This window comes from Nilaparvata lugens, chromosome 2 (assembly GCF_014356525.2).
Source record: "Nilaparvata lugens isolate BPH chromosome 2, ASM1435652v1, whole genome shotgun sequence".
Taxonomy (NCBI): Eukaryota; Metazoa; Arthropoda; class Insecta; order Hemiptera; family Delphacidae; genus Nilaparvata; species Nilaparvata lugens.
The window spans coordinates 10,411,590-10,424,808 of record NC_052505.1 but is presented as its reverse complement, the minus strand read 5'-3'; the positions used below and the strand labels follow the sequence as shown (position 1 = coordinate 10,424,808).

The 13,219-nt window shown below is 35.9% G+C and overlaps 1 protein-coding gene across 1 annotated transcript in view; it reads left to right on the top strand.

Moving 5' to 3' along the window:
* The window catches only part of LOC111063053 (irregular chiasm C-roughest protein-like), a 175,241-nt gene that overhangs the window by 137,478 nt on the left and 24,544 nt on the right, over positions 1–13,219 (top strand). Inside the window, exon 6 of the mRNA XM_039420521.1 lies at positions 11,157–11,459. Within this exon, the coding sequence (XP_039276455.1) occupies positions 11,157–11,459 (303 nt within the window). The remainder of the gene's footprint in view (positions 1–11,156; positions 11,460–13,219) is intronic.

Sequence of the window (13,219 nt, the reverse complement as noted above, 5' to 3'; positions counted from 1 at the left end):
TTGCAAATTGATAGAGACAAATTCTTTATCACATATCAATCAATTTCAACAGTGCCTCACTGTGCTGAATCGCCTCTTGTTAGAATTATCTTGAAAGTTCTCTTGTTAGGAAAGTATTGTTCATCACATCCAAGTCAATTTCAACAGTGCCTCACTGTGTTGAATCGCCTCTTGTTAGAATTATCTTGAAAATGTTCTTGTTAGGAAGTACTCTTCATCACATCCAAGTCAATTTCAACAGTGCCTCACTGTGTTGAATCGCCTCTTGCTAGATTCTTTTTTGTTAGAATTATCTTGAAAATGTTCTTGTTAGGAAAGTACTCTTCATCACATCCAAGTCAATTTCAACAGTGCCTCACTGTGTTGAATCGCCTCTTGTTAGAATTACCTTGAAAGCTCTCTTGTTAGGAAAGTATTGTTCATCACATCCAAGTCAATTTCAACTGCCTCACTGTGTTGAATCGCCTCTTGTTAGAATTACCTTGAAAGCTCTCTTGTTAGGAAAGTACTCTTCATCACATCCAGTCAATTTCAACAGTGCCTCACTGTGTTGAATCGCCTCTTGCTAGATTCTTTTTTGTTAGAATTATCTTGAAAATGTTCTTGTTAGGGAAGTACTCTTCATCACATCCAAGTCAATTTCAACAGTGCCTCACTGTGTTGAATCGCCTCTTGTTAGAATTATCTTGAAAATGTTCTTGTTAGGAAGTACTCTTCATCACATCCAAGTCAATTTCAACAGTGCCTCACTGTGTTGAATCGCCTCTTGCTAGATTCTTTTTTGTTAGAATTATCTTGAAAATGTTCTTGTTAGGGAAGTACTCTTCATCACATCCAAGTCAATTTCAACAGTGCCTCACTGTGTTGAATCGCCTCTTGTTAGAATTACCTTGAAAGCTCTCTTGTTAGGAAAGTATTGTTCATCACATCCAAGTCAATTTCAACAGTGCCTCACTGTGTTGAATCGCCTCTTGCTAGATTCTTTTTTGTTAGAATTATCTTGAAAATGTTCTTGTTAGGAAAGTACTCTTCATCACATCCAAGTCAATTTCAACAGTGCCTCACTGTGTTGAATCTAATAATTCATTTGGCTTGCTCTTCAATTGTGAGTGAATTGCTAGAGATAGAAATGTGCTATTGCGACTGGATAGGTGAAACAGTCCAACAGGACGGACATAAAGCTGTACGGTTGCTTAGGCTGATGGCCACACAAGCCTGCCATATGGAACAGCAAACACGGTGCGATTTCCATCGGTATTAGGCGCAGGGGATCGCTCGGTTCAGCAGAACACAGGCTCATTCTCAGGCTCTAACGGTTATTAAAATGTTCACTCGACTCGCATTAACATTAATGCAATCCGCAGAGCACTATGGAGAAGATGCCTTGTGTTGAGGGGGGTGAGGAGGAAATAGCTAATGGGGATGTTCACCACCTCCTCTGACGATATTAGGAAAGGAAGATCACCTCTCCTGCCTCACCTCTACCGCTTTATTGGAGTTCCATATAATCGACAATTCTTTCCAGACTCAAGATGCTATACAGACCTCAACCCAACATGTGTATTCCCGTAAGATGCATCATGAATGAGAATACCCTGGAAAATATATATTTCTTCCTCTGTTCAAGAATTGAGTCTGTGGTCTTTATCATGTGCAAGAAAATAAAACCTCACACCTTTCCATTTAATGCAGACTTGTCGCAATGATTCAGTAGAAGGAAATAGAGCTTTTCAGTGTTAACGAGTGATGAAGTATGAATTATTTCAGTATTACCTGGTATACCAAAATTGGTGCTCAACAACTACCCAGAAGTCAAGAGAGACCGTGGGCGTCGAAGAAAAAGTTAGACGGATATGAGGTTCGGAACAGGCAGAGATACCAGACCCTGAAAAGTAGAAGAAGAAGATGAAACTTCATATGAAAATGCAATGAATATCCACTTTCTTCGAATAAATTTATCAACATTCAATAAGATGAAATCATGTAAGCTCACTCATTGGGAGAGCTGATGAAGTTAATGATCATCACATTCCTATTATATTAAGCGAGCAATTTCTGTATATCTGTTTCTATTTTTATAACTGGTTATCTGGTTATCCTATTATATTAAGCGAGCAATTTCTGTATTTTTGTATATTTATATCTGGTTATTTATGCTCAACGGATCTCGAAAACGGCTCTATCGATTTTCACGAAATTCGGAACATAGTAGGTTTATGATATAAAAATTCGATTGTACTAGTTCTCATCCTTGGGAAAACTCGCTGAAGGACATTGAAAGGATAATTCATCCTTGGCTGAAACAGCTGTAGATAGTAAAAAAGTGAGTGAGCGAGTGAGTATGTGAAAAATCAAAATATCGCATCCCTGAAATTCATAGATGACATATAGCCAGCTGTGAAATATAAACAAGATCATTTTAGAGAATAAATTGTGTTCTGTTTATCAATGAATGGAAATAACGAGCGAAGCCATTACCTCCGTAAACGAAGCCGTAGTGCATTCGTGTGACGTCAGCACAGGTAGGGCTCCTTCACCAATAAAAATTAGTTGATTTCAGCTGATCTATATCAGTTAGTGTTTTATTGGTGTAGGAACCAACGCGGCTACTGTTGATGATCAAGCATTAACACTATGGATTTAAGAGAGGTTGAATTGAACTTGTCAATAAATTCCTGCTTGAAAGCAGTAGGCTAGATGCTTGTAGAAGCCGTTTCGTGGAACTAAGTTCAATGAATCTGATTCAGACCTATCCCTTCGTTCACGTGAATTAAGAAAGATTTGATACAAAAGATACAATGATACGTTATCATCAAATAGGCCTCAGTGATGCTACTGAAACCAGATGACTTGAATTTCTGGCTTTGTTTGATCCAGCCTTCTTATTCCACTTCTCCTCCTAATCCACAGGCAAGCTTTGTAGAGTTTTATCTATCAATAAAACTTCAATACTTGATTAGAATAAATACATCCAGTTTCAACACGAAGAGGGAGGGCCGGATTTAGCAATTTGACCCAATATTTTTCTGCCACGACAATAAAGAATTACTCTCAAGAAAATAATGTTGTTCGCTCAGTGAATTCGCTTAAACATGATGTAACTTCATATTATTGTAATTTTTCAATGATTACACAGGTTCGTTCACTTCGAGAGCTGTAGTTAAGGATAATTCTAGCGAAGAAAGCCTGAACTCGGAACACAAAAAATGATCAATAGCTAATATAAGCTACGCCCCAATGTCAACGAGCTGTCTCATTGGACAATATGTCATTTTCAAGCTGCTCGCTTCCTGTTGGTAGTGAGTACAACCAAATCGTCTTTTATGGAGACTAATCAACCCATTCATCAATAAGATTCACCAATTCACCTGTGAATTTAATTCACAGGTTCAGCTTGGTTCAGGTTCAGGTGGGCGATTTATTTTTCACCAAGTTATCTGTGTGTTTCTAAAGCATTTCATCAGATTTTTCAAGTAGGCCTGTAAAGGTTAGATATGTGAGTGTTTTCTACATAATTTCTATCATATTTGAGAAAAAAAGATAATTCACATAATATCTCAATCGTCTCTTCATGTGGAAAATATTTTTTTATCCTAAAGGTGCGTACAGATATACGCGCCGCGAACATGAGCAATTCACTTTTAATCAGCTGATGCCAAGCTTTTTATATCTGTATCTTACAGTTTCTGTAAAAATACAGATATAGTCTGCTGATTAAAATTGAATTGCTCATGTTCGCGGCGCGTAAATCTGTACGCACCTTGATGAGCAGATATTTTTGCAACCCAACACATTACAACTAGTAGGTCGACTCATTTCGCTTGTATTCCACTTAACACACATCGATTTTTGGACTTCCGATTTTGTACCGTCCCTATGAATGAACGGGACTAGGCAAACCATGAACAAATCATCTGTTTACCAAGTTATGTTTAGAATAATTATTTAACTTATAAGGACGGCTGAAAATTATACGTTCAAAAAATCGATGTGTATGAAACTAGACTATCAGATTGAACATAGCTTGGCAAACACATGACGTGTGCGAATGAACATAATGTGTTTGCCAAGTTCAGATTAGCTGCGAATCTCAATTTGAAGCTAAACTGAATTAATTTGCTAAAAATGTATATAGCCTATTCAGAACTACTTAATTTTTTTTATTTGTGAAATAATACAATAGTACCTTTTGAAAACTTTTAAATAAATAAAATGTGTACTTGCTTCGGTAGTACATATTCTAAATTGGAACCAATTAACAAATTAAAAAACAACCAGTTTCGGAAGCTTAGGTACTCCATTTTCAAGTTTTCCAAATTTTTATGTCCATAACTAGGCCTACTTAATTTCTATTCAGAACAGAGAACATAGAACCTTTTGAAAGTTTTCAAAACGGTACTATGGACTAATTTCATTTATCAAGTAGGACTTGAGAACATGAAGTCTGCCGTAATATTATGTGATGCACTCAATATTGTTATAATATTGAACGATGTAGCAAGCGTTACAATTATGTTCAAAATAGCAGGGGTGCCAATCCCGATATAGATCGCACCCTTGATAGTATCATAAGATGTAACGGTGAGGAAATTATAACAGGGGATATCCAAATTTTGATCGTTGCATGAGATATCGATGTAGTTGTATCCAATCTGCACAGTAATTTCCTGCTGTAATGTTATCCTTCAATTAGTCCTGGTTTGCTCAGTCATCTCTCAAATTCTCCAGGCTCTCTCTCCATTACCCAGCTACGTCATCGCTCTATTCCCTTTCAGCTGTAATCAGTTATTGGAGACCTACAAATTCGCCAACACAGTGAAAACTAGATCAATAAATATCGTACATCTTTAACTTGAATGAGTGCTTCATGAAATTGAGCTCTTGTTTCCCCAGTACGTGATGAAACAAATATTTGCAGAGAAGAGGAATAATAGAAGAGGCGAAATAGGAACAAGAAAATGAGACGCCATTAAAATATGAAATAAGGTCACAGTGAATATAAGGAAAATCCAGTTGTGAGAGTATTAAACGGGAGCTCCACTGATTTCTTTGTTCACTTACGAATGCAGCAGAACACTTCTACATTGAAAAAAACGTAATAAACAGGATCGTAGAAGGAAAACTCTATTTGGCCCTGCTCTCTAATTAATTCTATAACAATTTCAAGTTTGAATTCGAGATATTCAGTCAGAATACTCCTCATGCAAATAATAGTACATGCATTCTTCCTTGTTAATCGCATCCAATTCTGTAATATTTCAGGTGTTGATAATTATAATTTCTTCTTAACAACTCCCACCATCAGGACTGTAGAATCCAAGGCTGTCGAATTACACTAGACGTGCAACGTGCATCCCAGCAAAAATCTACACGTTTTTTCTAAATCCAAATTTCGGTAATTGAAAAATATAGCAGTGCAAACTTTCGAGAATGACATACATGATACTTGGGAGCAAAGGGGGTTATTGGAGTTTACTGGAGAAACTCATATTATTAATCTTAAAATCCAATGTCTCCCCCTCAAGGGAATGTTATAAATGACGACTAAAATTCCAGCTAGGACAATTCTTGAAATTGCACAGTATATTATTATAAGATGCAGTATACTACGAGAAAATGTAGTTCATTACTATATAACAGTCACGGTCTCTCGAGTTGATCCCTGAACCGATTCGCCTTTTCCACAGCATCAAGATGCTGTGAAATCAATATGCAAATTATGCATAAATTCGCATAAATATACGTGCACTATGCATAACAATAACAGTCAACCGAATGAGTTGTTGCCAGTTATTTGAGTAAATTAGTCTAGCAAGCCATAATTTTATGATTGGGAATACAGCAGTCAGGCTTCCTTCAACTTTCACCAGCCCATACAAACTAGATATTAATATTGTCAGACCACATCTGTGGTCTACGAAACCTATAAGAAAAAATCCATAGACTTAGCAGCATAGATTTTATGAATTACCATTACCATATTTCGATCATCATTAAGATGTAAGGATTTTTAGTGTATTATTAGAATGGTTCATGGAAAGAAAACTAAATTTTTTATTCAATTCTGCTTCAAAATCAATACTTCATTGAATATTGTTGACCCCGTACGAATTTGTGTTTGGTGTGGGTCAGTTGAGGAAAGTTTTATTCTCTAGTTGGATACAGCATTGTACATTTGAACTTCCAGAGCTATTGCTTCGCTCCACGTGCTACTGATGGAGTTTACATGTTTTTGGGATTGAATTTCATCATTTCATAGGGTGGAGAATGGAGCGTAAAAAACTTTTCCATCATTAGTGATCAGGGATGAGCTCTGGCTTTCATATTATCATCGCATCTACCTACTGAGTCAAAAACTGTCTGTTCAGGTTTCATAAATGGAATAGGACTGATGAAATTGTAATATTATGACATATCTAAAATTATTATAAAGCATTGCTGTGTAATATTATTGTACTTAACAAATTCAAGTTTTTTTAGGGTCATGGATTTAATCATACCTAAATAGTATCATTACTAATACAAGCTTGATACATTATTTTTTATGGAGTTTTGTTGTTTTTCTCGTTCCAAAAACTCATAGCACAATGTCTAACATGGAAAGAAGCTTTATAGAATCATTTGTTATTAGTAATGTAGTCAGTCCGGACGTTTTCAAGCTGCTTCAACTCTATTCTGATAAACAATAAAGTCTGACCCCGACCAATGTAGAATGATCCCAAGTTTTACTGGTCCAATACACTGTAAAGTTTTCAAGCTAGTCTGATACCATGTTATGTTGCTGAGTTACATTCAGAAAGCTGAATGTCTTTATTTGATTGAGTGAACCTCTTTCCCAATCCTTTGTTACAACATTCACGAGAGTAACTAGACTAAAAGTGTCAACAATACTGGCGTTTTAATCGTTACTAGCCACTTCTCGAATAGATTATAAATTTTCATTAGAATTTCACTGCAGATATTGTCTCAATAAACTCAAAAAATTCAACAGTATGAAACAAAATGCGAAGTTTGGAACGTCATCAGCCGAGTTTGATGGAAAGATTCCACGTCGTGCATATTATTGGAAGTATATTCTATAAAGTAAATTGAAGTATATTAAAAATCTTATGCGCCATCAACATTCTACAAAGGAACTCTTCATAGGAATAAAAAATAGAATAATAATTAATATTAAACGAAAATCCCAATTAAATGCTGGAAACAAGACGAGAAACCAAGTAAAAACCTATTAATTACATTGTAGTAAGTCAAACAGGATAATCGTTATAGTCCCATTTAAAATGATCCAAGATACTCAGATAAGACTGACAAGGTCAGTCTAGTCGAAGGTTAAAGCTAGTTGAATCTCAGATTCGTTTTACAACATGACTCTTCGTAGCTCGATTAGAGTCATTCGAATTACAGTACTGCTCGTATTTCCATCTTATCCCTTTTTTTATTCTCATTGTTGTCACATTGACCACAATAGTCGCTTGCGAAAGTACTAAAAGAGCCCTTTATTGCATTTCTGTTTCCCCATATTTCTTCCATTCCCCTCGCTATTTATTGCCTTGATTTCACCGTTATTCTGGTCTCAACGGATCTAATGTTTTATGAGGTGAAAGAGAATGAATTCAACAAATGATATCATTTAGGTCAACAATCATGTTCAGGGAGTAATAATATAATTAAGTAATATCAATTAATTAATATTATTAGTAAGTAATAGTTAATCTTCAAACAAAAATAGGAATAAAATTTACCGATAATAAAACAAATCACTCATTTGATACAGATGACATTCAAACTTGATTCAACTGAAAAACATCCGTAAAAGAATGGTTTTCCCACCTATCCAGCAGTCCAACGACTGTCAGTCATAAATAAATTTAGACTGGATTTCCACATATCCACAATATCATATTATATCAGTGACAGTGGAAGTGACCGGCACAGTGAAAATATAATTCCTATGGGTTCTGATTGGACTGTTCCCACTCAACACGGCCGAACGAGTATGAATAGTACCATTGGATCTTATGGGAATAGTATTATATATACTGGGTTGATAAATCAGAGATTTCACACTTGCTCGGCGGACATTGTTATCGTGAAACTTACATTGAGATACATATAACATAATAACCATAGAATAAAACAAGTTCCCTCTGGTATAACTTACTTTTTCTGTATCTCGATCATCGTGTAAAGTGAACCAATTGATTTAAATATTCTGATGATTTGGAGGTGGAATCAAACTTGCCGGTAGTCGTGTACTGTACACAATGACGTATAAATTAGCCCTTTACACGACTCCTGGCAAGTTTATGTATCAGCATGAACTGTATACCACATCAGATACTCAACTGACAGAGAGATGTGAAACCAGGTTGAATAAAAAGTAGATTACTATACTCTCCATTCTCTCCTTTGTGCTAGAGATTCTGTTTTTGACAAATGTTACCTACCATGTACCATATCGGTAGTTTGCACTACTGTAACATCATCTCTTCCCTTGAAAATTCTAGCTGGAATGGATTTTACACCTGTCACAATTTTGTTGAGTGCTCTCCCAAAACGAACTATTCATTTTGTTTGATAAGAGAATGTATGTTTTAGATTGCTTTTGAACGGTGATTACTTTCAAGTTCTCCCTTGCCATCCACCTCTACTGAGTTTTTTATTCATCTTTTTCATGCCTTTGAAAAACATTTTCCATCCCATGTACTCTAATTCAGTTGAATTTTTCGCTCCTCTTCTTCCTTCTCCCGGATTCAACTTATACCCCTCATATGAGCATATAAATATTAGCAATAGGAGAAATGATTTAACAATCAAATAATAGCATCAATAATTATAAAATCAAATTATAACAATATACATTCGAGCATATAAATGCAATATTAGTATATTTACTAATAGTTGAACAATAATGAATTATTGGAGTTTTTACTGAATCATATAGGAAACATTATGATCAAAGGAAAAAGAGGACATATTACAACAATATTGTTTTTTGAAGGAAAAATTTTACTTGAATCAGTAGTAGAGCTGGGAACAATAACATAAAAAGTAGCTAATTCATAACAAACTTGAATATTACAAAACGTGATGGGAAATATATTTATGATTTGATAAAGTGAATAGGAATTTACATAGACTACAGGAGAGTATGAAATGGAATAATGGTGTACAATATTGGACAACATTATTATAAATGTTTCAATTTATTAAAAACACACAAAACAAGACAAAACAAAATTACAAAGAATTACGAAACAAATAAAACACAATAAGATGTTACAAATATGAAAAACCATGTAATTTTATTATAACTTTTGTTTATTTTTGTATATCTAGAAATCTTCACTGTTCAATAAAGCTTCATATCTTGGTTTTATTCAAAGTCTCGATTCTATATTGAAAGTTTGACTTTATCCTTTATTGATTCATACAATAAGTACATTTATTCAATTTTAATTTAATCATTCAGTACATCATCTAAATGATAAGGAGAGAAAAATAAGGTAACCTTGTGCTATTCCTCTCCCAAATTTAGATAAGGTTATACATAGTCCGACATAGGTTGCCTTGTAGTCGATCACTTCACAAAATTTTCAGTCCTTGATTATTCCCACAAAGTAAATTCGAATTGTCTTAGTAATTGGCTTCGAAGTCAATTCTAATATGCTTCAATTTTCAATTTACAACTCCAATCTACAAAGTGCAGAATCGTCTTTCTAATAGACTATTATTAGTGTCCTCAAAACTGTGAAGGTGTTAAAGGTCCGTATGCCACATCTATGCATTGTACATTATTATTAGTATCTCTTCATGATTGTGAAGAAATAGCGTTGCAAGAATGATTGTTTGCGAAAGCACAACGTTATTGTTGAACGGGAACGAGCACTTTCCACTTACCGGGTGGAAGTTGCGTGCTGGTCTCAGGCCGCCGGAGCAAATGGAGCGCGCCGAAACGAAGATTCAGTGCAGATTCAGTGAACAAAGATTCAGAGGAGATTCAGTGAATCTTCAGTGCAGATTGTATCGACCGCAAGAAACTGCAAGAAATCGTAAGAAACTGCTATTCGGCCCACTGCCATTCGGACAACTGCCGCCTCTATATAAATGAGTTTGGACCATGAACGGCTATCAGCGAGTGCCAGCAACGGCAACTGAACCACATCATGTTATGGGAAATGTTCAATTTTTGGCTGTGATCACTGTGAGTTCTATCAGTGCGGGGTATATCGAGCGAGAAAATGATATAAAATACCTCAAGTATTATCGAATCAAATCGATTGACTGATTGAACACATCATGTTCTGGGCGAGGTAGAATTCTTTGATGGAATGACTGTGTACATTATCAGTGTGCAGCATATTGAGCGAAAAAATAATAGAGAATAAAATATTATATTATCGAGAGAGTATCGACAAGAGTATAATTGAATCGAACCAATTGATTTTCGTTACAAGAGGTTCATATCAAGTATTTTAACATCCAACCAAGTCTTAGTATTTCAAACAATATAAACTTAATCGATGATCAAATAATATCAATCTTTCAATTGACATTAATGTCTGAACTTTCATATTTCAAGCATACATTCTACCAGCTCAATGATCGATCCAGGAAATATTGGGCTTCCAGCTTGTTCATGCTTCCTCATAGTTATGTAGCCAACTGAGAGTGTGTGTTCCATAGCTCACTTACCTTCTCTCAGAGTTTTTCATACCATTTTTTTAAAATGCGTCAGACACTAGACAAACTAGACACTTCGCTCTATGAGACACTTCGCTACTCCGCTCGTAGCATTCTGAGAAGGCGGTAGATTGTCGAAGATAGTCTCGGGCTGCTGAATGAGTTGGGGCTAGAATTGCATGGAGAACAGTCATAAGTACAACTTAGTAATTCATTTATAGTTTCATTCAATCAATCAAACATTTTATTCAAAGCATACATGAGTTACGTCACAATTATAAGTGATAAAAATACATCATAAAGGATATTAGATGAACATCATTGGATAAATTGGTCGGTCTCACATATCATAAATGTCTCCCGTTCGGAGGTCTACCTTCAGACAAATTCAAGGTATGACGTTTACAAAAGTGAAATTTACATCTCATGTGAGTTTAGGGAGAGAAATATTGAAGTGTGATTTGTTGCAGACGCGCCGACAATCAGCAGCGTGGGTCGCGACAAGATGACGACGGCGACGCTGTTCTCACCGGTTACTCTAGCCTGCGAGGCGGACGCTAACCCGACGCCCAACTACCAGTGGCTGCAGCGACTTCCTGCATCCGCGTCCGCATCTGCGTCCGATTCAGTGCTGGTTCGCAGCACCGACCAGATGCTGATCCTGCGCAACGTCACCTACGAGCATCAGGGCGAGTACGTGTGTCGAGTCACCAACACCATCGCCGGCACACATCGCACGGCGCAGAGTGAAGCTGTCTCCATCCAGGTCGTCGGTGAGTACAATAATTATCCAAAATGTTAGTTTATTTCAGAAAACTATCCTCTATTTCCAAAGTACCAATAGTTCGTTCATTTCAGAAAATTTACCCTCCATTATTGCATTTGTTATGTACCAAGGTACGTCGCACAGTTCGACGGTAGGCGGTACCTAGTTAGCACAGTATTTTGGACTTTCCATAAGGTGCCCAGAACGTACCATAAACAAGGGAATATGTTGCAGTTTCAAGCTAGCTGTCCCTCTAGAAGTGTGTACAGACGAATGCACCTCGAATACGTGCATTTCACTTTTCATCAGCTCATTATATATGTATTGGTACATAAACAATAAGATAACATCAGCTGATGGAAAGCGAAATGCACGTGTTCGGGAAGCACAAGTATTTTGCTTTTCAACAGCTGATGTTCAGCTTATTGTATCTGTATTTTTATAGAAACAATATGATACCGATGTAATAAAAATAGCATCAGCTGATAAAAAGCGAAATGCACGAGTTCGTGACGCATAAGTCTGTACGCACCTTCAGAATTTTCCCACGTCACTCGCACGTGTGATTCCTCAACAGGAATGTTGCAATGTGTTGATATAATTTTATTATTATTGGGCCTAGTCTGTATTTTAAAGAAGGATTTTGTAGAAAATGGGAACTGGAGTGTAGGCCTAACTATATAACTGGAATCACAATGTAATTACAATGCCATGTTTTCATTACATGTTTAAAAAGTATTCATTAATATTGATCACCAAGCACAACTATTATCATTCAATAATACATTTTTGAAGGCCGTTTAAATCAGAAAGTTCACTCATGTGTTCAGTAAACTTCCTCAGAAACTATCAGATTCAGACTAATTGGAAATATTGTAATGCAGAGAATGTTCGCTCAACCTCGAATAAAATGAATTTTTATATTGGAATCCATTTCACTTTCCGGAAAGGAGCTCTACCCTTAATCCTTCTCCTGATACTAAGCTTTTAGTTGTAAATATATTGTACATTATTAATACAACTAGGAAACACGGATAGCTTTAATTCTACAATTCTTCGTTGCAACGTTGCAACTGACAAAATTTCATAAAGTGATGTTCCAGGTAGAGAAACATTCTACAAAGTTTTTACACTGAAACATCACTTTATGAAATTTTGTCAGTGAAAAACTTTGTAGAATGTTTCTCTACCTGAAATATCACTTTATGAAATTTTGTCATTTGCAACGTTTTTAGAGGGACCCATTCGAATAGTAAACCATAGTTCCGTTCAGGAGAAAATAATAATTTCTCAAGAGATTCTGTCGAGAAATCTAGATGGAGCTTTCATTCCAATATGAAGATGTGGGGCGACTTACAAAATTTATGCCGCCGAAAATGTCTTTGCCCTATTTCTTATCACCAGAGACTGGAGACTCTTTATGATGAAATTCGAGTCGTAGGCAGACAGGAAATTACAAGATTCAAGAAATATGGTGGATTCACAACTTAAACTTGAAGTATGAGTCTCTTGAGTTATCACTATTCCCTAGTGAAAGTCATGATAGATTGTAATGTGTCATGTGAGATTCTAGGCTATCCATCTTCCAACCGGAGATGGGTTTGGAAAATCATCGAAATTTTCAAATGTGTATGAATTTTGAAGTTTTATTTCCTTTTTTCCTCATCAGTAATTTTGGAGTACCTTTTAATCACTTCAGAGTTCAATGCACAGATATTCACGGATCTCTAAAAAATCATGATTGACTGTGGATGCATAAATATTTGA